The sequence below is a fragment of the Myotis lucifugus genome, unplaced genomic scaffold (genome assembly GCF_000147115.1).
Source record: "Myotis lucifugus unplaced genomic scaffold, Myoluc2.0 scaffold_492, whole genome shotgun sequence".
NCBI lineage: Eukaryota > Metazoa > Chordata > Mammalia > Chiroptera > Vespertilionidae > Myotis > Myotis lucifugus.
Window position 1 is genome coordinate 365,397 of NW_005871540.1, and position 25,090 is coordinate 390,486.

Here is a 25,090-nt window from a genome sequence, read left to right on the forward strand (position 1 = left end):
AAGAAGTTTATATTTAATCCTAAAAGCAATTTAGAGTTTTGAAGATAGAGAAATGTCATGACAATTAGTATCATCATTCAGGTGTCTGTTCAAAAGCTTCCTCTTCAGAGAGGCCTTTCTAGACCTCACCCCCGTGTCTCCCCCCCCCCCCCCATACACACATACATGACTTTCAAACCAATTACTCTGCTTTGTTTTCTTTATAGCATGTATAAATATCTTGTACTAAATTATATATTTTCTCTTTTCTTGAGTGTTTGTACTTCCCATTCAAGTGTTAGCTTCATGAAGCCAGGAACTTTATTATATCCAGCGTTGTATTTCCATTACTAGGAACAATGTGCAGCCTCAGGAAGTACATGACAAATAGTTGTTAAATTGTCAAATAAATGAATGGAGCGAGTGAATGGTTAATATGAAAGATGGTGCTAAGAATCTAGATATTTGTATCCAAAATATCTAAATTACCTCCTAATGTTTTGTTTTTATAAAAATTTTGTTACTCGAAAACTTACTCCATATTTACTTAATAACATAACTCTTGACTAGGTCAATTAGTTCCATTTCTTATAAAGAATTAAAAAAAGGAGACATATGTAATACTCTTTGTAATACTTTAAGCAATAAAAAAAAGAATTACCAAAATAGAACTGATGTTTCTTACACCAAAAACTACTTCTATCTGTAAATCTATTTCTATATAGTTATGTGCAGAGTCCCAGAGAGAGTTTTTAGATTAAGCATGTTATAAATGAGTAATGCTTGCTGAATTATTGTATTAAAAACACACAAAAACAACAACAACAATGCATATTTAAGTCATTTGTCAAAGACTGCTCTGGTGAGTAGAGTTGGTTTCACTGAGGAAGAGCTCTGCATCATAAAAGGAATGGATGGAATCTGAGTCAGAGCACTGATTCACCAATATGTGGTGGCATTTCTTGGGCGGACCTCTCAGGCAACCAATCCAAATGATGTCTACTGTCTTTTTCTAAGTATACAACTCAAAGAGTGATTTTCAGTTCTTCCTTTAACCACAGATACACAGCTGTCACCAACACTTGTTAAACAAGTTTCTTTTTAATTACCCTCTGCTATTTCACCCAACCCTTAAAATCCCAGGTATCATTGTGGTTAGCACATTTACCTGAGAACCACTGATCAGGACAAAAGAAGTGCAGAAGTTTCCTTTATTGCTATTGACATCAACAGCTAATATATCGGCACATTATGTATAGGTAAGTGGAGATTTGCTCACCTAAAATTCCGACAAAAATAAAACTAAACTATTTCCTCAATATGACCCCCACCCAAGGACTGTATTAAAATAACTGAGTTTAGGAGGAGTTTGTAATTTTTCCACAGATTTTTAAAGTTCCTGCCTGGAGACAACCCTATCACACACACATATTTGTTTTAGAATCTGTAGTTTTGTGCAGTGATTCAGGGAGTGCTTCAGAAAGGTGACATGCAGCTTAACAGATGTGTGACTTGTTGTAAAATGGAAAAGAGGAAACAAAGAGAATTTTTTTCTCATAAATCAAATGTTAAATTGTTATTGGTGGTGATCATGATTATGAGTTAATTGTTTTTTAACATTTTGTGCTTTCTAAAGTGCTATCATAAATATTGTCTTGAATCTTATTGCTTCATAGCTGGTTTTTTTTTGTAGAATCATATATAAAACCTGAAAAGTCTGTCACTTTTAAGCAGCTATTTAATCATGTATTTTTATCTGTAAAATGATCATGAATTAGAATGGTTTAATTATGTATAAATATGTGCTTTTTATTTTTATCGCGTATCTAACTAGATAATTATTATGTGAAGTAAACAATGATAATTAATGTCATTTTAAAAGTTTACTTTTAATTCACAAAACATTTTCATAAAAATGCAGGCAAAATAGCAAAATTAAGTAAAACTAATTATAAAATATTTAATGTTCAGGTAACTGTAATATGAATGCATACCTTATACAAATATTTCTCTAAAAATGTTCATCTTGAGCCAATAGTTGAGCCCTTTAAGACACACACACACACACACACACACATTTATTTATTTTTACAACATCAGTATTCACATAAAATGTTATTAGAAAGATTATACTCACTGTAATAAGATATAGTAAGAATATTTTTTCTTGAACTAAAGTAAATATTTTTAATTAAAGATGTTATATTACTCCTACCCTGATGTTTTCTTATTAATCTCAGCTCTGATATATCAGAAAAAAAAAGTAATCATACACATTTAGCAGTAGAGAGGAAACACAATTGCTTTGTTTTGTTTTGCCTATAATACAGTCATCACTTTTATGCTGGGTGGGTGATTTTCTTTTTACTCATAGGCCACCTCCTTCATCTCCTTCAACATTTTGATACTTGTGTGAACTCCCAACCTAAAAGATTTCAAAGGATTAACCCATTGTTCCTAAGCATTCCTAGTTACCTAGGAAAGCTTTAAACCCCAATTCAGTGGTTAGCTACTCAGAGTGAGCCATTAATCTGATTATCAGGAAGAGCTTGAGTGGATTTGGCAACATGGTTGATTCTGCAGGTGCATTTGAAGAGACCTTAGTCAAGCCTGTGGTTGCACTTGGCTGCCAGAATGATGAACAACAAGAGAAGAAAAGGAACACTGGGAGTAGAAATCAAGACTTCAAAACCACATTTTATCAATTCCATTTTTTAAAATTACAGTTAGTCTTACAGGATAAAATGGGAAAAATCTCAAAAGAAAGCTGTGTTCTAGATGCTTGCCAAGGTAGCTTGCCAAAGTAGTTCATGGTCAGAAGTTTTTAATAACAAGATATAATTAATATTCTGTATGCTCTTTCAGTAAGTTCTCTTATGTGATTTTTTTCCAGAAGAATTTGTAGTATGAACTAACAGAAAGATTGGCTAAGTAGCTGAGAGATTTTTCTGCCTGGGAAGTCTGTCACTTTTAAGCAGCTATTTAATCTGTGTAATAGTTTGTAATATCTTTAGGTTAAGAGCTAAAGATTGCTACAACCCAGAGGAGCATCTGAGCTAGTAACAAGCAATAATCAAAGTGGACAAAGAGGAGAGGAAGTGTAAATATATAATTCTAGACTGTTTTCAATGAAGGACAGTTGAAAATGAGGATGTTATTTTAGTTCTTTTTCAAACGATTGTGTCTAAATGAATTCTAAGACATTTTATTTGATTAAATTTTAATAGATTTAAATTTACTTATGTTCTTATATGATACAAGTTCTTAAACTGTAGAAATAAGAGAAAAAATTTCACAAATCTATATGAAGGTAAATATTTAAAGATAAAACTAGTCAATATAAGAAATGTATAAATATAATCCCCAGTTAAGACACTATTAAGGAAAAAAAAAAGAGTAAGAGTTCATGGGAGAAAGAAAAGTAAAGAAAGGGTGTGGACTAAGGGTGTAGAGAACCAAGCAGTGAGCAAAGCAGTTTTGGTGGAGCTGAATGCTTATGTTATGAAGTAAGTGCTAACGTATCAATGAAGGGTGAACAATATTTTGAATTTGACACTTAAGAAACAAGCTGACAATTTAAAGTCTTTTGAGAGACATCAAACAATATGCAATTCAAGAAATGTCTGAAAAATCAAGAAATTAGTTGTAGTTAGAATGGAAACAAATTTTTGTCTTAAAAAGAGAAATATCAGTTTTGCATAATATTTCATACAGCATGCACTAAAACACACTAATCTAGCTTCACAGCTTTGTTTCTTTCCTATTTTTGGATGACTCCTCAGTTGATATCCACAACTATGTTAACTATCGATCTGATATCTCTAGTTGTATACTGGAAATTTAAATGTCTCTCAAACTCAAGATATAAAATACTTATCATTTTTATCCTCAAGTTACCTCTTCTAGGCTTCATTTACTCTCCTTTAATTCTTGAGATAAAGACTTATGTCATCTTTAACATATTCTCATCCTTTACCAATATAGCGAACTAATTACAAAGTTCTGACAAATATTATATTGTAATCTTTCTCAAATTAATCACTTTCTTTCCTTGCTACCATCATCCAGGACTCCATCGCTTCGTTCCCATAGATTACAGTAGTCTCTTTACTCATTGGTCCTCTCATTTTTCTCTCTCCTTTAAACTATCATCATGCAGACTACTTGCAGATTCGTCTTCTTAAGCACCACATGTCTTCATGATAGTTATGGCTCTTCTGATTAGTACTGAAGGCTTTCCACAAACTGTATTCTGCTGATCTATCTATCTATCCTTTATGATCTAGTTGTCCTTAATATCCCTTGCCTTCATGCATTCACTTCTTCAAAAGTATTATCTATAATGTGCTAGACACCACCCTATTCCCTAAGTATAAAACAACAAATAATGACATGGCCCCAGACAACAACATGGTCACAACTATAAGTAAAATGATTTCCATATAAAAATAAAACTACTTTCAATGTAGACACATAATAGGCTGGGCCATGGAAGGTGTCAGTGAAGAGGGGATGACAGAGTTGAGTAATAAAGTTTGAGTGTAATCTCACTAGGTAGACTTGAGGTGGACATTTTAGGTAGAAGATCAGAATGTGCAAGGATATGGAAACGTGAAAGAGTTGGGTTGTCCATGGAACTCGGAGTAGTTTGAAATGACTGGCACATAGATTAGAAACAGGTGGAAACACAGGTTTAAAAGTGAAATGAGATGGTGGAGAGGTTGGCATATGACAGGGGCATAGTTATTTATAGAACTATGAAGAAAAAGCAGAGTGTAGGGTACAGATAAAGAGTTCAAAAATATAACAATGGAGTTGTAAATATTCTCCTCTGATGCCCGGTCTTTTCTCAGTAGCCTAGGAAATAAGGCTAGCAGCTAACACTGAGGATGGACCAGATAGTGCTGGAGGTTTGAGGAAAAATAAATGTGAAATAGTTTCAAAGAGAGTAAAAAAAAATTGTGAGGATTAAAATTTTTTTCTCTTGAAAACATCAACCCAATTAATTTTGATCTGAAATCCAATATATCATAAACACTGCCCCTGATGTTTACATGGTTAAGTGAGAATCTGCAGCACCAGGAGTATTAAAGTGCAAATTCTCAGGCCCTTTTAAGAATCTGAATTCATTAGATCTGAGGTAGGATATGCTAATCTGCATAGTTAATAAACACTCCCAGGTTGTCTGGCTAAGGTCATCCTCCAATCACACTTGGAGGAGACCCACCATATAAGACAAAATATCAATACCTTTGTTTGACATCAAAGGTGGTTCTTGTTGTTGCCTCTTTGTTGATGTCAGGATTCTCTAAAGAAACACAACCTAGTTTTGCAGCTAGGAATTATGAGCAGCAAAGACTCCTGAAACACCGAGGTGGCGTGGGAAGTCCTGTACAGGAACCAGCACAAGCGTTGGAAGTTTTTGGAGACTGCAGATCAGTTTGAAGAACTATGACCCTCAGAAGGACAAACACTTCTTGGGCACTGTTAGTCATAAGTCCACTCCCCACCCCAAATTCTCTGTATGTGTTCCAGGGGAGCAGCAGCACTGTAATGAGGCCAAGGCATTGGATATCCCCCACATGGACATCAAGGTGCTGAAGAAACTCAATGAGAATAAGAAACTGGTCAAGTTGTACCATGACTTTTTGGCTTCAGTCTCTGATCAAGCAGATCCAACGAATCTGGGGCCCAGGACTGAATAAGGTTGGCAAGTTCCCTTCCTTGTTGACCCACAATAAGAACATGGTGGCCAAAGTCGATGAGGTGAAATTCACAATCAAGTTCCAGATGAAGAAGATGCTGTGTCTGGTAGTGGCTATTGGCCACATGAAGATGACAGATGAGCTTGTGTACAACATCCATTTAGTTGTCAATTTCCTGGTGTCATTGCTCAAAAAGAACTGGCAGAATGTCCCGGCTTTGTATATTAATAGCACCATGGGCTAGCCCCAGCGCCTGTACTAAGGCCCAGCTTAACAAACCATATTGCTATTGTTAAAAAAAAATTTAAAAAGAAACAGAACCTATAGGACAGGGGTGGGCAACCTTTTTGTGAGTGCGTGCCAAAACCAGCAAAATTTCTGACTCACAGTTCTTCTGTGTGCCAACCCTAATTTTTTGAGAACATGTTACGCTTACTTGATATCTCTTAAGGTGTACATATGTGAAGAACCTTGAAGAAATGATAAAATTCATTCGAGCGACAAAAACACAGTATATGATACTGAAAAATACATTTATTTTTTTAATGTATACATGTACACTGATAGTCCGACAGAAAACTTTATGACTCCGTTTGATATTATCAGTGGGACTTTTGCTGCTGCATCACTGATGACAGATTTTAATCAGGTTTATATTTCGTGACCTTCAGAGATATGCACAAGCTACTACTTTCATCCGTCAGGCTACTCCTATTACGAGACTTAACAAAATTCATCACTGAGAACAAAGATTCACAAGCGTATGTCGATGAAGCCAAAACACTGGTCGGATCTAGGAAGGCAGGGAGAGTTAAGGCAGAGGCATAGAAATTGCTCTTCCCCTCTCTCGTCAATCCATGTCTATGGTCTTTAAGATAACTTGTTATGTAAAATTATTTATTTATCTAAGATGCACCTACACTGAATTTATCTGAAAAATAAAAAAGTAGATGTTAAGAAAAAAATTTTAAATGGAAGATTATAAGAGAGGGTTTCGCGTGCCAGCAAAAGTTACTGGCATGCCATGTTTGGCATGCGTGCCAGGGGTTGCCCACCCCTGCTATAGGCTATCTCTTTTTCTAGATAGATAGATAGATAGATAGATAGATAGATAGATAGATAGATTATAGATAGGTAGATCCTATTGGATATAATATATTATATATATCTATATGCCCATAAATTTATATTTATCTATCTATATAGCACTCATCATATCTATCTAATCTATCATCTATCTAGCTAGCTAACTATCATCTGGAGAGTGAGAGATTTTATTTTAAGGAATTACTTAACAAAGTTGTGAAATTGGAAAATATGAAATTCATAGGACAAGTTGGCAGGCTGCAAACTCAAGTAGGATTTCCACGTTACACTCCCAGGGCAGAATTCCTTCTTCTTCCAGAAACCTCAGCTTTAGCTGGGCCATGGTAAACTTTATCTGATTGGATGAGGCTGAATTATCTCCTTTATTATTGAGAGTAATATTTTTGTAAAGTCAACTGATCATAAAAGTTTATCACAGACTATCTTCACAGCAAAATGTAGACTAGTGATTGACCAAACAACTTGGGACCAAGCCTAGCCAAAGTTGACATAAAATTGATCATCATGCCTCACAGTTTGCTGCAAGAAAATTGAATTGCTGGCTATTCTTTGAGCACTACATGTTGTTTCCTCTTCTTAGGCATGTTTCCATGCCTCTTTGGAAAGTTCTACACCTATTTCTATTTAAGCAGTGGCTCTCAACACATACCAGTATTTATCCAATATAATAAAATCCTAATATTGACCGAATGGCGGAATGACCGGTCGCTTTGATATGCACAGACCAGCAGGAGGCAGACACTCAACGCAGGAGCTGCCCCCTGGTGGTCAGTGTGCTCCTACAGGGGGTGCACCACTCAGCCAGAAGCTGGGCGCATGGCTGGCGAGCACAGAGGCAGTGGTGGGAGCCTCTCCCGCCTCCACTGCAGGCGGGCAGTAAGGAGTGAGGGGTCCCGGACTGTGAGAGCCCCAGACTGGGAGAAGGATGTCCACCTGCTGGGGATCAGGCCCAAGCAGGTAGGTGGACATTCCCCCGATGGGTCAGGGACTGTGATAAGACACAGGTCGGGCTGAGGGACACCCGCCAGTGCACAAATATCATGCACCAGGTCTCTGGTTGTATAAATGAAACAGTGAAAATATAAAATATCTTATTTGTTGTAGGTTGATTATACCATGCTTGTCTATAAAAAATCATTTTTTGAATTATATTCATAAACAAACTAATAAGAGAGATGAACACTGCTTTGACCCAATATAGCACTTCACATTTGTGTGTGTTTTATATATAATAAGGACATAATAAATAAGATAGGCTTATGATCATACTTGAAGAATTAGGATAGGCTTAGGCATTAAGAACTTCTAAGACATTTCAATTCTCCACCCCTCTTCCCCTGCAACCTGGCAAGCTGGTCACTTACTGATACCAACTTTATTACTATCCACTGATCATGGGAAGGAACTAGATGCTAAGTATAGATAATTTGGCACACCAATCATCAAACTCCTGAGAAATAATTTCATAGCACAGATCCAGAGAGGTTTGATTATAAAGGTAAGCTCATGGACTTTCTTTCTTCCCTCCCTTCCCTCCCCTCTTTATATTCTCTCTCTCTCTCTCTCTCTCTCTCACATCTTAAAATTTTTTTTTGCTATTACTGTGCCTAAATTGTGGAGCTTCTAGATATGAGCAAAAGGAAAAAAAATATTTAGAATGACTGATTTTTTAAATATGTCCTTCATATGTATGTCCTTTTCTTTCAGACCAGTCACAACTTCCCGTACATCTTTGCCATTATGGATAATTGCCCTTATTGTGTTTGGAGTGTTGGCAATCCTGGGAATAACTATTGGTCTCCTGGTTCATTTTCTGGTAGTAGGTTGGTAAAATATACATTTTTACTTATTACAGTTTGTTGTAAACTTTATTTCCATTTCTACAAAAAAAGAGAGACAATTGCAAGCAATGAACTATCTCTATTTAAAATGTTTCTTTCTGGGATCACGGATAGAAGAATATCCTAGATATGAATGCATAGCTACATATTTGATAGGCAGAAAAAGTACTCTACCAAGATGGTATTATATATGTTATTTATAATTAAAGTATTACTTATTTTATGTGAAGAAGATAAAACAAATAATATTGCATTTGACTAATTTTTATTCCTACTAAAATATTAATATAAAAACCCCTTTAACATAGATAAAAGACTTTGAAAACATGAGGATAGTTGGAGTTACTATTAGAAATAATGTTTTGTCTGTAGACAATATTGTATTTATATCCCGCTATGAAAGACAAAAAAAAATCATCATACTTCTCATTTTTCTCCCACACTTCCCTGCAATTTATAAGCAATATTATTATTATTTTACATTTTCATTGTTTATAACACTTTTTTCTGGTCTGTAATCATAATCACTACAGTTTTTTTAGTTTTGAATATGCTTACCATTAACCTTTTTTCCATGACCTTGGCATGATTGGATTTTCCCCCTACAAAGTTATATATACTCATAATTTAGAGTCTAACTGGCAGAACTTTTTATAAAAAATGCAGCTCCTCCTCCCCTATTTCCAGTTTCTCAGAGGCAACCACTTTCAACTCTTTAAGTTGATTCATAATATTGTTATGTCCTAATTTTTCAATTACTGGTTTTATCTATTCACATATGGAATATGAGGATTCTGTACTCATTCACATCCTGGCTACAGAGCAATTCACTTGGGATTTTCCTTCAGTAACATCTTGGGGATTACTTTCAATTGTCTGTTGGACTTAATTTTCTAATGCCTGTATTTCATATTTTCTTTTTATTTACTCAGTTATGGTAGAGTGTATACTATACTCTAGGAGCTTTCTGAGAAGTATATGTTTTTGACAACTTGCATGTCTGAAAATGTCTTAATTCTATTCTGAACCTTAATGAATAGTATAGAAATTTTGTATAAAAATCCTCACCCGAGGATATGTTTATTCATTTTAGAGAGAGGAAGGGAGAGAGAGAAAAACATTGATGTGAGAGAAACATTGATCACCTACCATACCCACTCCCACCAGGGATCAAACCTGCAACCTAGTACATGCCCTGACTGGGAATTGAACTCACAACCTTTTGGTGTACGGGATGATGTTCCAACAAATTTAGCCACCCAGCCAGGGCTCCTCTTCCATTTCTTTACTGAATCCTCCAGATTTTCTTCTTCACTAAATTGTATATTTTGAGCTCTTTATTCTATAATATCTTTAAGACAATGGGAAGTACTAGTAAAAACTTTTCCTTTGTTTCATGATAATTATAAAAAGCTTCTTACTGGATCCTTTTTGTAATTATTATTTACTCTTTTTGATTTGGACAAGACTGTTTTCAAAGGATTATTGTGGGAAGTGAGTCTAGGGGTGGCTCATAGGCTAAGGGAGTTTGAAGCTTATATTTTGGTTTGTCCCCGCAAATGTTCTCTTATTCAGTCTGTTATTTTCCTTTAACACTGGGGCACATTTACCTTCAGTTTTTAACGCTTAAGAAGCCAGGGTTGCCCTGAGGATAGTTCCTTAATTTACACTCTCTGAATTATGGCAGAGTGATTCTGACTTCTCTTCACCCCAGGTTAGCTCCAGCTAGTTGCCTCAGCTGGGAGATTAGACCACATATAATAAAAATGTCACAGTAGTATGGTTTCACTTTTGTTTTCACTGCCGTCATTCTGCAGTGTCAAAATAAGTCTCTACAGAAATATTCCTTATCTCTTTCTAGAATCTGAAGTCTTATTACTAGAATCATAGAATCATTGAGAACTTTTAGAAAAATCTTTATTCATCCCAACTTGTGAGGAGATGAATCTCTGCTCTGTATCCTTTCTCATCTTAGTGTATATTTCAGTTTTTGTCATATTTGCTTCATAGTTTTTATTTGGAGTCATGGCTGTTTTCTTTTTTTCCCTTCAACTTAAGCCCTCCATCTTTTTTTCTTCTCCCCGCCCCACCCTGGAATTTAAAGCAGGAGAATATAGAAGTGTTTATACTCTGACAGCTTCAAATATATATGTTCTCATAATTGATGCTTAAACTATGTTATTAAATAGAGAACTCCTAGTATAAACGAATCCCCCAAAATGACAACATCATGTGTTTGTGTAAGTTTTCCTTATAGAAATAAGTTATAAGCAACCAAGACCTGCAAAAGTTATAAAACATGTTCCTTCTTTCTGCCCCTTTTCCATCTTTCTCAATTCCTATTGGTATTTGAACCAATAGAGATGGGAATGTTAATCATAAAGTCCAAGTAAGCCTTATCAATACCTCATCCCTAAGGGGTTATTTTCATCTCATCAGGTACCAACAGACCACAATGGCTATATGCACAGTGACCCATTAAGGTTGCTGCATAAAATTAAATTAAAAATATGATATTCAAGGGTTGATTTCCTTGTTCCAGAGTATGGTTTCTTAGTCTTAAATGTCTTAGATAATAATATATTCAGTTTATCCACTACACTTGGGGAAAAATGCTCTATGCAGTTGAAATAAAAATTTGCCAACTTATTGTTTTTTACACTGAAAAATATTCATGGCTGCCTAATTGCTGTAACAGGTAATGGATATTTAGGAATCTAATAAAAGAACTGAAGCATTTATTGTGAATAGTAAATTATAAAAAATGAATTTGAATACTTTCAAGGTCTACTTTTGATATTTATGGTAAAACCTAATAAACTACCATTGCAAAAACTTGGTCTCCGTATTAAAGGATCCATGACTTATAGACAAGCTAACTACAATTAATAATTTTCATTCATATATCATTATTTATAACCAACCCATTTTCAGCATTTTATTTAGCACTTTCTGGCTTTTTTTTCTCATTACCTTTCTCACTGTAAAATATTTTCACATTTATGACAGCAAAATAGCTCATATTTTATTTTAAGTATAGTATCTCCCTTCTCTGAATTCATATATAACAATTAACTTTATCACTTAATTATCCTTATGGGTATCTCATTAGTAATGATTTAATCCTCATTGAGCCTGTGTCTTCCACAAAATAGTCTTTAAAGGCAATACTTATATTGCAAAATAAAATTAACATTTGTTTAGAGCTTATTATATGCTAGATACAGTTATACAGTATCTAACATATTCTTAGATGCTTAATATCTATTAAGATTAGAGGTAAGATACATCAGATACCAAACAGCTTAGTGTCTATGAAAATTTAGGAAGGAAATGTAATGGATTAAGTGTGGGCTTTGGACAGACCAAGTTTTGATCCTTGGCTTTCTTACTAGCTATGTGATAAGTTACTGCATATCTCTAAGACTACATTTCTCTGAAAAAATGGGTATACTTCATCTGGCTTTTGTAAAGTATCTTTACATAGTAAGTACTTCATAAATGGTAACTATTTTTTAAAAATATATTTTATTGATTTTTTACAGAGAGGAAGGGAGAGGGATAGAGAGTTAGAAACATCGATGAGAGAGAAACATCGATCAGCTGCCACCTGCACACTCCCTACTGGGGATGTGCCTGCAACCAAGGTACATGCCCTTGACCGGAATCGAACCTGGGACCCTTCAGTCCGCAGGCCGATGCTCTATCCACTGAGCCAAACTGGTTAGGGCAATGGTAACTATTTTTATTGTCTGACAATTGATTATTCTAGACAGAAATTTTATTTATATATGGTCCTACCTGTCGCATCAAGATGTGGCAACTCTTTATGATTTTTGTCTAATATATATCTACTTCATTCTTGGTCTTATAACTAGTTATCACAATGCCCAGGTTATCTAATCAACCATGCCAGAAAGATTCACAGCATTTATCAATATCTAATATGAGCACAGTTCTTACTAGTTGGTATTACTATGTCATCTATATCTGGATTGTAAACCCATTTCACTTAACTAATTCTTGCATCATTTCTTTATCTCACAGAAAACACAGTCTACTACTACCAAGGTAACTTTAAGGTTCTGGATATCCCATATAATAGAAATTATGAAAGAGAGACATCATCAGAAAATAACTATCTTAGCACAATTCTTGAGACTAAGGTAAATTAGTATTTTCCTATATTCGTTAATTCTCTGAAATATAAATATATTATTGGAATTTGATGTTTGACTCTATGTGTTCTCTTTAACAGATGGCTGATGCATTTCAGAGTTCTAGCATTTACAAACAATATCTCAATTCTCAAGTTATCACACTGGTGTAAGTAACTAACAGTAACATAAAAGAGATCAACCCACCATAATATTATTATGCTTATAATTCTCCTATAACAGTCTACTATAAATATGTTACAGTAATTAGCCAATGAGTTACTAATATTCAATATTGTCCTAAGCTAAGTGTCAGATTAATTGTTCAGTATAAAACCAAAGGAAATATCAGGCAATATAACTGAGTTCATTAGACCTATTGAAAATGTTACCAATCCTTAAATTAAAGAAAATATATCCTTCTGGTTTCCTAACTTTTTATGTTCAGACAACATTATTAGATGGTCCCTTAGACTGATGTTTGATGCTCTGGCATTTTTATTTAGCAGTAGCATAAACACAGATCTTGTTTTCTCCTGTCTTCCTCCTCGCAAGTCAGCTAAACACTTAATAGAACTGTTCTAGAGTTCTTAGGGAAAAGAACATATCTATACCATGCTTTGATATTCAGGCATCAAAGCATGGTATGGTCACCACAGCAAGAAGTGAAATACCTGTTCTGTGTTCCCTGCATGTGGGTTTGGAGTAGCATGAAAAAGGAGAGGGAATCCTAGAATAGGAAATAGACAACCTGAGCTCAGCCTTTGCCAATTAGGAGCCCTAGAACCTTGGGAAAGTCACCATACCACTTTGAATCTGCTCCCCTGCATGTGAAATGTTGATAATGACACCTACACTGCATCACCCATAAAACTGTGCTCAGGATCAAAGAAGGTAATATGCATGCAACAATTTGCAAATAAACACATTTCAAATGAAGGGAATCATGCTGCTACCTTCATCAATGCCACCAGACTGCCTACATTTCCCCTACTCCTGGAACTTCCAGAATTGCAAAATAAATCAAGATTTCAACTAGCGTTAACAATGGGGGTCAAGTTTAGTACTGGAAAGAAATAGGAGACTAAAATTAAAGGGCCATGTACCTCTAAGACAAAACTGCAATGACAGAAAGACTTCCTTTTTTGATACCAAGGCAATCTTTCTAGTAACTTCAGCTATCTATACGAAGCGATGGAGAGGTAGTGTCTCATTTGGGCACACCCTGTGACAATAATCAAACTCTCACTCCCATGAGCTGAGTGCTTCCTGGGAATGATTATTGATTTATACGCCAAAAGACGGTAGCTCATTAGGGAGATCCAAAGCATAACAGTGTCACTTCAGACACTACCCTCAAGGATGCTTGACAATTCCATTAGCCAGCCTCTTGGGCTTCCCCTCCTTTTCCCAGTTTCAAACAGATCTGCCCTGAGCACCACAGTCAGGTGATCTTCCTCAAGTATGATTTTACTCAACTTCTCTTCACTGCTGGCCTTTGGCTAGCATTAAAGGCCTTCCTAAGTCCAGTCTTTTAGACACCATTGTCACTAGCTGACTGGGCAGAGGGACACAGAGTCCACATGTAAAGAGCCGGGGTGCAGAGTCAAACGTACTGAATCTGGATCCTAGTTGAGTAGCTGTGCAATCTCGAGCACTTTAGGTAACATCTCAGAACCTCAAGTTTTCCTTTTCTATCAAGTGAAGATAATGACACCTGTGCTGCAAGGTCACTGTGGAGACTAAGTGTGATAATAAATGTGATAAGCAAGTATTCAGAACATAGCACATGGCCAATAAACACCAATTAATGTCATTGCTCTCTAGTTATTCTGGAGTACTATTCCTCCTCTTCTTCGCCTGATGACATTTTCTGCTTGAATGAAGCAGCAATAAAAATGCTTAAGGACCAGTGTGTATGTCACCTCTTCCATGAAAAGTTCTATGATCTTTTAAGTAAAAAAGGACTTATCTTTTTTTATTATTATCAGCAGATAAGATAAATATCTTACCACTTCTGACACATTTATTATAGTCATTTGTATACATATTTTATCTCTCTTAGAAATCTGGACATTTCTTGAAGGTGGGAAATGTGTCCTAGTCACCCTTGCATGGCTCAGTTGTTTGTCTAGCAGTTGCTCAATAAATGATTAATGAATGTTTGAATAAATGATCCCAGTTCTTCTACCCTGTGCCTCAGGCCTTTCCTATTTTTCAGATTTGTAAAACTATTTATCTTCTAAACTGAATAATATAGCTGCATATATACTGTTACCAAGTAAAATGTAGTTAGAAGCATAATCCTGTGATTAAAGTGAAGGTATTGCACAGACCCCTAAAAATCAGAAGAAATCAAGATATGAAAGATCAGGCAAAAAAGAAGGAAATGTAATTTTTTTAGCAACATATGACACCTTTATGTTGTTTCCAGTCCAGATAGCAACAGCGTGACAGCACATATATTGCTGATGTTCAAGGTTCCCAGATCAATGAAGGCAAACACAAGAAGAAGAATTGAAAGCATCTTACAGGAGATGCTCAGTAACAACTCAGGATCCTTGACTACAGATCCTAATTCTCTTAGGCTTGTGGGTAAGCTCATGTATTAGATGACAGCAGTATTGCTTTCTTCTTTTTATCTGGACACATATCACAAGCACCAGAAACAAAGCTGATCCTCAATATTTTTTTAAAATGAATGTCATTGTTTTACATCAGAGCATTCTTCATTACTAAAAACACTCAAATCATAATGTCACACCTTAAAAGTGGTTCTGGTGGGAAAAAAGCTACTTCTTATTCAAAAATGGATAGTAAGCCTTTGAACAGTTCCTAGAAGTAATGGTGTGTCTTGCTATTCTTTTCATGATCTCCTGTAGCTTTCAAAAACTGCATAGGATCTGCTCTTATGACAGCTCACTTTTTAAAAGTTATTTTTGTATGCTAACAGGAATCAGATTCACTTGTGGGGTCTTCCTGTTCTTACAAAGGAAGACACTGGTAGTTTTCCACTCTAGGTGATACACAATACAATTTTAATTAAGTAGAAGGAAATCTCTCACATGGAACTATGAAGATGATACTCATATCACATTCACATACAGTAAAAGAACAATTCAAATAAACCCATGTTCTCTTTTTCCTATCGACATTTTATCCTGAGAGTGTTACTGTACCTACCATCTCACTCCATGGGTTCCAGGGCCAATGGACTAATGCCAGGTATTTCATTTACCATGTCCTTTTTGTTCTATTTCAGAAACCAATAAGGTCGATACTGAAAGGATTATCAACAACCGTAAGTTCAGATACCTTTTACTTTAAATATATGACAATCTAAAACATAAGTCAAGATTTGTTACTTTTGGCCAGGCACAGGTCTAAGTGCTTTACATACAACTTACTTAATCCATTCTAAATCATTCTAAATTAGTTATTATCACCCCATTTTAGAGATGGAGAAACTGAAGCACAAAGAAGTGGTATAATTTGCCTAAGTTCAACCAGCTCATAAAAGGTGGGAACAGAACTCAAACCAGGGAGTATGGTTGCAGAGGCCATGGACTTAACCATGACTTTACATGCCTCCTACAGCTTTTACACTCTTCAAGTGATGAGATGTCTTGGAGGTCCTATGGAGGTGATTCTGAGGTTGCTAGTGATTCCTATAGAGATGATTCTGTTCCTACCAGTGTAAGATACTGTCAGACAGACCATACAAGAATATCTCACTTCACTCTCAGTTTTGTCATCAAATCAACATTATTTTCCTACTCTCAATGGAACAAAACTGACTCCCTCTGACAGGCTGTGGGAGACGAGCAAGGATATCAGCTACATATGATAGAGTCAAGGGAGGTTCCAACGTTCGGGAAGGAGAATGGCCCTGGCAAGCAAGTCTCAAAATAAATGGCCGACACTACTGTGGGGCATCTTTGATCAGTGACAGATACCTGGTGACTGCAGCTCACTGCTTTCAAAAGTAAGTTCATCATGTTGCCCAGGCTAGGGGGACCAAAAGCCCTGGAACATTCCCAGTTGACCTTCGTTATCCCAGTTTAATTATCAGTAGCACACCCTTTCATTCTCAAAAGTGTCTTGGAAGGTTTGGAAGATAAATGATATGGTAAAACAATCTAAGGCTTTCCTACCTTACCAATAAGAATGGGAAGAGTCATTCATTCATAATATGACATATTTATCTCACATGATGCTTATCTCATGTCACTTTATTCTGCAACTACTTGTAGTTGCTAAAACACATCATCCTATTTCATAACTCCCTCCCCCTCTTCATGGGCCTGTCCCCTTGTCATTTTGTAGTCACATGTGACTCAGCTCTATAGTTTCACCCAAAATGCTACTTTCCCCAAGAAATGGTCCATTTCCTAGTGCATGTATATAACTGTGGTCCCACTAATTATATACACAATCATTTAAGCAATCATAACTGCCTGTGTTTATGCCATCTTTCATTAGACTTAAATTTCTTGAAGGCATGGGTTTATTTTTATATATGTATCCTCATAGCCTTACATAGTGTATATTGAAAGGAGTCAAAGAAGGCTTTTAAAATTAATTTAAAAGTCAGGTTCTATCACTATTAATGGATTATCAAGGAAGGAAAAATTAATGTCATGAAAGGAGTATAATAGATGCAGATCGTATTTCTATCACTTTGAAGTAAATACAAAATGATTTTTGTTTCTTTAGGACACTAAATCCAAAAAACTATACTGTCAGCTTTGGCACCAAAGTAACTCCCCCCTATATGCAACATTATGTTCAACAAATTATTATTCATGAAAACTACATCCCAGGCGAACATCATGATGATATTGCAGTTGTACTGCTCACTGAAAAAGTATTATTTAAGAATGATGTCCATCGAGTTTGTCTTCCCGAAGCCACACAGATTTTTCTACCAGGTGAAGGCGTTGTTGTTACAGGATGGGGAGCACTTTCGTATAATGGTAAGTCCAGGGAAATCTTAACATAGTGAGTAAGGTACAAAAGCAACAAGAGAAATTAGTGATTTAGGTACAGAGTCAAAGGCATTGTTTACCTCTGGATGCCCAGTACTCCCAGGCAACTTCTCAGAAAATGCTGCATTTGGAGCCGTGGCTTTGCAAATTGCCTTGCTTTAGAACATTCTAAGGAGACCAACTTGTGAAAACTCTCTAAGCTGGAGAACCTAAGTGAGAAAGTTCTGGTCCAAAGATGTAAAAAGAGAGACAAAGGCATAGGAAGGCAGCACTAGGAGGATGGTTCAAATTGTTCTCTGAACATTTCTTTTTCATTGGTTTTACTGCGAGGGGGCTAAGGGGGCTTTCTCATCCTAAGAATAGCAAGAGTCAAATATAGGTCTTATGCACAAAGGAAAAACCAAATTTTTCATCTTGCTCTGTTTCAGAGCAGCTCTTTTGCTGAGAATATTTACTTCTTTTAGGTAAATACCCAACGATACTTCAGAAAGCACCTGTGAAGATTATCGATACAAACACTTGTAATTCTAGGGAAGCATACAATGGTATGGTGCAGGACACGATGCTATGTGCTGGGTACATGGAAGGACATATTGATGCCTGCCAGGTAAATCTGAACATTATTCACATTGGACATACAAATATAAGTAACTGCTATTATTTTATGAAAATTTTCAACATGAAGAGAATTCTATACTTAAGTTTATCTGTACTTTGACAATCTGTCAAACTCCCTCAGCTGTGGCACTAAAGTGATTCTTCCCTACATGCAACATCTATAATAATAAAAGCATAATATGTTAATTAGACTGGACAGCCTAACGACCTTCCGGACATCATTCCAGATGACCTTCTGGGTGAAGCTGCAGGGGCAGGGGCTGAGGCAGAGGCAGTTAGGGGTGATGAGGCAGGCAGGCAGAATGGTTAAGGGTGATGAGGCAGGCAGGCAGAGTGGTTAGGGGCAATGTGGCAGGTAGGCAGAATGTTTAGGGGCAATGAGGCAGGCAGGCAAGCAGTTAGGGGTGATCAGGCAGCAGGTGAGTGGTTAGGGGTGATGAGGCAGGCAGACAGAGTGGTTAGAGGCAATTAGGCAGGCATGTAGGCGAGTGGTTAGGAGCCAGCAGTCCCAGATTGTGAGAGGGATGTCCAACTGCCAGTTGCGGGATTGGGCCTAAACTGGCAGTTGGATATCTCCCGAGGGGTCCTGGATTGCGAGAGGGTGCAGGCTGGGCTGAGAGACTACCCTCCCCACCCCACCCCCATGCACAAATTTCATGCACCGGGCCTCTAGTGTGTTTATAAGTGTTTAACAAACATTTATGTTGGACTTACTCTGAGCCAAGCACAAACTGAAGTCCTTTACAAATATTAATCCTTTTAATCATGACTTTGTCATGTAGCTACTATCATTATTATAATTTTATAGATACTGAAACAGTGGCAGAAGAAGGTAATGTAATTTGCACAAGGTCACACAGCTATTAAGTGAGAAAGCTGGCATCCAAAACAAGTAGTCTAGCATCACAGTCCATAATCTTGATCATATTTCAATAAAGAATCAGTCTCAGGTCCTAGCCAGTTTGGCTAAGTGAATAGAGTGTCTGCCCATGGACAGAAGAGTCCCAGGTTTGACTCTGGTCAAGTGCACATATCTCGGTTGCAGGCTTCATCCCATACACTGTCAGGGTGCATGTGGAAGGCAATCAATCTCTCTCTCTCTCTCTATCTCTCTTCCCCTCCCTTCCATTCTCTCTAAAAAAATCAATGGAAAAATATCCTCAGGTGAGGATTACCAACAAGAAAAAAGAAAATCCGCCTCAGAAAGTTTTCAATTGTTTTTAGCTCATTTTTTCTTATATTTTTAGCCTCCTCATGGTTAGGGGTCTGGCTACTTTTCTCAGATAGGAAGCCTTCTATTGCAAGTTTATTAATAATATGTCTCCCAAAGCTTTCTCATGGAATTAGACCTTATAACCTATCAGTTCATGCCTTCAAGGTTCAGGTCAACTCCAAAGAGCCCCAGAGAATATATTCTGGATGATTACAGTTACATTCTGGCCAGTCACAGTTACGATTAAGGATGAAGAATGGATTTACACCATGTACCTCCCTATGATCTTTATGAAGCATGAATCACAAACATCATCTTGGCTTTTCATACAGGGTAATTTCAGTATCTGGGAGTAAATTCTCACAATGATAAATATTTTTTGTTTTTTTTAGGGTGACTCTGGAGGACCACTGGTTTATCCCAATTCTCGACATATTTGGTACCTTGTTGGAATAGTGAGCTGGGGTGTAGAATGTGGAAAAATCAACAAGCCAGGTGTCTATATGCGAGTGACTGCCTATCGCAACTGGATTGCCTCCAAGACTGGTATTTAAGAGAAAAGTATCTTGTAGAAACTATCTTAGGTCATTTTAACCTATTACTCCTAAGCCTTATGTAACGTGGATTTCCAATTAGCGTATACAATGATTGTTTAGAAAAAATTGTGGTCCTGAGGGAATATTTATGAACTTTAATTTTAAGCAGACGCCACAAAAGAAGAAATCTCGTGTTTAGTCAAGAAAGGCCTAAGAAAGCACTCTTATCAAAAACTGACAATTACTATTTGTTTTCTATTTCATGCACCCACATCATGAAATACAGCTCTTGGTTTTAGGCATTCAGACTTTGCAGAATTATGAAAGTATGCTTTTGTCTATTGCAAGTTACCAGGCAACACTGTGAGAGTCTGGAACCAACACCTTCTGAGAAGTGGGTTGGAATGTTCTGCATCTGCCCTCAGATCATAGTTTTTGTGGAAGGGGTGTGATTGTGAACTAAATCTTGTCAGAATTTAGGCACTAACTTAGAGTCTCTTAATTGGGTGTAATCAACTCTTTCAGTCAAAGAATTTCACCACCAGCAAAACTGGGTGAAACAACTCACCTTAGATTTACAGATACCAGGTGCACTCATTCTTCAATGTTGATACAGGCTTCTGTAGAAATTCTTTATTTGTAACATATATAAAAAGAAGTAGCTATGAGCCATGGAGATGTCTAATGTATTTTATATTCAACAATAAAGATAAATTTAAAAAAATAAAGGAAAAAAATAAAAGTAGATCATCCTTGTTCAATATGACATTTTTCTTTTCTTTTCGTTTGTTTTCTTATTAGTGTTTTGCAGGTGACTTCCTTCTTTTATTTTTCTGTTATTGCTTCCACTTGGTCAAATACTTGGGAAAGGGCAACAGGGTAGTTAAACAGCTACCAGGAGGCAGGAAGGAGAGGCTGGGCCAGATCAGGAGCATGCAGTGAGCAAGGGAGGCTCCTAGTTACATTTGAGGATGAGGCTGCGTCAGCCAGGGATGGGGCCAGACAGCTTGCGGAGTTTGGTCAGGTGATTGTCTATCCTCTCATGAGTGTCAGCTCTGGGTTTAGGAAGTGTTTCTCCAGGAAGCAAAAGAGTTGGGGGGCATGCAGATAGAGGTCAGGATGTGCCTCGCCTTCCTGGCCAAGGAGGTTTTCATGGCGTGCAGGTTGCCACCTCACTCTTCTCAGGATGGCTTCTGAATTTCATAGAAAAGGGCTCTGTTGCTGCACTGGTTTTACAACTTCAAGAGATGAGGGTGCGCTCTGCTTCTCCTCCTCTAACTCACAGAAGTGGCACAAGTGGACCAGGGTCACGTGATCCCGTGGTTATGGAGACCCAGAGAGAGGCAGGTAAGAGAGGCCCACAGATGCAGGTTGACCAGGCTGTGACGGCAGCCTCCACCTCAGAGGAATTAATTCTGGCTGATTTGAGGGCTCATGGTTCATTGGCGACTCAGAGCCAACCATACACACAAAAATGACATTTGTGGGTCTCAGAAGTGGATGTTTAAATTTTATTTAAGCTTCCACTACTGAGTTTGGATATATAAAAAGAAATGTTTTACCTATTGAATTTTCTCCTCCCAGAAAATATAGATTTTACTCTCTACCTATAACCATTTTCTATATAAGACCTGGAGTAAATATATATTATATACAACCATATAAGTTAGTTATTCCAGAGTTTCATAAATTTGTTTTTAATGGCAGTTATAAGTTATTTTCCATCATCTATAACCCTAGTTTTTTTAAGTGTTCAAAGACCAAAGACTCTTAAAGAAGTCTTGGCATATTAAATTCAGTTATTATTGCCGAAACCGGTTTGGCTCAGTGGATAGAGCGTCGGCCTGCGGACTGAAAGGTCCCAGGTTCGATTCCGGTCAAGGGCATGTACCTGGGTTGTGGGCACATCCCCAGTGGGAGATGTGCAGGAGGCAGCTGATCGATGTTTCTCTCTCATCGATGTTTCTAACTCTCTATCTCTCTCCCTTCCTCTCTGTAAAAAATCAATAAAATATATTTAAAAAAAAAATAAAAAAAAAATAAAAAAAAATAAAAAAAATAAATTCAGTTATTATTTACCTTGTTATTTAACCCATTTGGGTTATTATAACTTTACACTCCAAATATTTTTTTTTATTCATTCCAATTAAAGGAATTCCTTAATAAATTAAATATAATAAAGAGGAATATGTAAATTGACCCTCACTCTGCCACGCTGTCACAAGATGGCTGCACCCACAGTGGAGGCAGGGTTCCCGTAACAAACCATAAAGAATTATCAGCAGGGACCTGAGGCTGTGTGGTGCCGGGCCAGGGCAAGGGACCAGAGGCTGCGCCCCCTGCCTGGTGGGGCTTGATTGGGGACCTCAGGCTGCACCCCCTTCCTGGTGGGGCTTGACAGGGGACCTCAGGTTACACCTCTACCCCAGTGCCGGGCTGGGGACCTCAAGCCACGTCCCCTGCCCTGGCGCCGGGCCAGGAAACCTGACGCCACGCCCCCGGCCCAGCGGGGCTTGACGGGAGACCTGAGGCTGCACCCCTTGCCTGGTGGGGATTGATGGGAGTGGGGCCAACTGGGTCTGGGTCTCACGTGATTTTGAGGTGCACACGAGTGGGAAGGGACTTGAATCTGGATCCCGTGGCATGCCCAAGACTCTGACAGGAGGAAGATTTTCATATACATTTTATTAATTTTCTTTCATCTCTGACACATCTATTATAGAGAAAGGGCAAATAGCAATATTAAAATATTTCCTCTAATTAATTCCCTTTTGATGTGCATGAATTTCATGCACTGGGCCACTAGTTAAACAGTAAAACTTAACATTTAATGAGTTCTTATTATGTGTCAGGAACAATTCTAATAGCTTTACAAGTCTTATCCCAGTTAATCTTTATGTTCTATGAACTATACCACTATTATAGTTCGTATGAAGACATTGAGACATAGATTTTAACAACCTTGGCCAAGGATGCAAAATAACATTTATCCTACATCATTCTTCCTCTTAGTCCATCACAGAAGTCCATGATAAGGAAGGAACTTTGACCTGAAGTGTTAACAGTTCACATTTTTTTCTTTGTTGGGGTTGTTTTGTTTGTTTGCATATTCTGAAAAGAGTAAAACCCTTTATAGCATTGGTTAGTGCCTAACACTAGTACGAAGTTCACAATGGGAAATGATACCAGTAGCACTTTCACAAAACCATTTATATTTGTGGAGTATTTTATATATCTCACTTGATCCTATATAAAAATGCCTTCTGAATCTTGACCTGGTGAATTTGGTTCCCACTGCCGGCCTGAGCCTGGGCCCTTGGCAGCTGCTGCGGCTTTGTCTGGAAGGGTGTTCGAAAGGTCTTCCGGAAGATGTCTGCCCTAATTAGCATATTACCCTTTTATTGGTATAGATTTGGCTTTTGACAATGTCCTCAGTTGATGGCAGGTTCTGTAAATGATTTTTTCTATAAAACCAATATCTAGATCCATTTATGTTTTTTACTGGGCTTTTTTTGGAATCTTATCTTTTTAGTTTATAGTTGCTCATTTTTTTTTCTGTAATCACTCTCAGCTACAAGACTTTCCATATGCCTCTCTAGAACTGCTCATATATTGCTGACTTTGTTACAATTTTTGGCTTACTCATTTTATCAAAAAGTGTTTAAGAAACAAAAACAAAAGCAACAACAACAAAAATACCCTTGAATTTGTGGCATGCTTTCTTTTTAAAAAAAGCTACTCTTCTGGGAAAGAAGATGACCTGAGCCCTCAGCATCCTCTGAAGAAAGTCTTGTGAAGGGTGAGATGGATATTTTTATTGTTGCCCATATTCAGCTGGGCTTTCATTTATTTTTCCCCCTTGATTTTATTTTCCCAACTCTCCTATTTCATGTGGCTATGTAATTTCTTTTACAAATGAGCCTGCTCAGACAGTTTCAAAATAATAGTTGACTTTTTACAGCACTAAGTTAGCCTCTTAGTAATTTGCTTCAACTAAAAATCTACATGCTTTTCTCATGGATTGATGAAACAGGTTGACAGGGTCCTTCCATCACTCTCTATAGTTTCTGGGGTGGGTATCAGGGTGGGAGGCAGTTCCCTTTATACTCGATCACAGCCATCTTAGCCCGATCCTGCTTATTCTGATTTGGGATCTGCAGCATTCTCGTGTAGCCCCCATTCTGACCTTGGTACCGAGGGACCAGCACTTGAAATAGCTTTGGGATCAAGTCCTTCTCTGTGAGCCAGAAGTCAGCCATGTGCAGGGCTCTTTCATTGGCGTCTGCCAGCTTCCCATAGTCGATGAGGTTCTCAGTATAACCCTTCAAGATATCTCGTCCATGCGTGCTCAGGATGCCTTGATGTTTGGATCGCACCAGTCCTGTAAGCAAGCTCCACAACTGGTAGATGAGGGACTCTGGACCAAGGCGCAGGCGCAGGCGCAGAATACGTGGCCATGGGAGATGGTGGCAGGGACCGACAGCTGCATGTTCCCTGCTACTCCCCAAACACCTGGAGCTGGAACTGGAAACCCAGAATTTATTCTTGTATTATATTTATATTTATGATTACTATTATTATTATTAATCTACTTTTACCCACCCCTGTACAGGAAATACTAGTAGACAAAGCAAAACAGGACCAAGTTGGGAAGTGTGCTTTCTGTAAGCTTTCTCAGAAGGTAAGGTCACATAAAGATGGACTAATTGCCCAAGAATGGTCTTGGAAGGCACACTAGAGTAGTAGTGTAAAGCGTGGACATTGGAGTCATCAGACCTGTGCTGGAATCCCTGCCATTGCCCAGGTATATAAACTTAGGCAAGTTTCTTAACTCCCAAGTCCTTGTCTGCAAAGTAGGAATGATAACAGTATCAAGGCTATGTAACGTAATGAATATAAAGCATTTAATACAGTGCCTAGCACATAGTAACCCTCCTCTCCCCTCA

General features: G+C 37.4%; 1 protein-coding gene and 2 pseudogenes across 1 annotated transcript; 2 read left to right on the forward strand and 1 right to left on the reverse strand.

The window, feature by feature from the left end:
- Window positions 1-1,148: 1,148 nt before the first annotated feature.
- Window positions 1,149-20,229, forward strand: LOC102419145 (transmembrane protease serine 11B-like protein). Its single transcript, XM_006103574.3, has 10 exons — window positions 1,149-1,238; window positions 8,499-8,614; window positions 12,680-12,798; window positions 12,891-12,958; window positions 15,224-15,384; window positions 16,052-16,090; window positions 16,600-16,774; window positions 17,506-17,765; window positions 18,242-18,384; window positions 20,001-20,229. Exons 1-10 carry the CDS (start codon window positions 1,231-1,233, stop codon window positions 20,160-20,162), a joined length of 1,251 nt encoding a protein of 416 aa, XP_006103636.2. The 5' UTR covers window positions 1,149-1,230; the 3' UTR covers window positions 20,163-20,229.
- On the forward strand, window positions 5,324-5,946 carry LOC102416927 (annotated as a pseudogene).
- Window positions 20,230-21,126: 897 nt separating the features above from the next.
- LOC102419450 lies at window positions 21,127-24,633 on the reverse strand (annotated as a pseudogene).
- Between the last annotated feature and the right edge of the window lie 457 nt (window positions 24,634-25,090).

Bases quoted from the DNA above. Each gene is read 5' to 3' on its own strand.
- LOC102419145 (XM_006103574.3), top strand. The intron at 12,799-12,890 runs GTAAATTAGTAT...TCTCTTTAACAG, and splicing joins GCACAATTCTTGAGACTAAG to ATGGCTGATGCATTTCAGAG. The intron at 17,766-18,241 runs GTAAGTCCAGGG...TACTTCTTTTAG, and splicing joins GGGAGCACTTTCGTATAATG to GTAAATACCCAACGATACTT.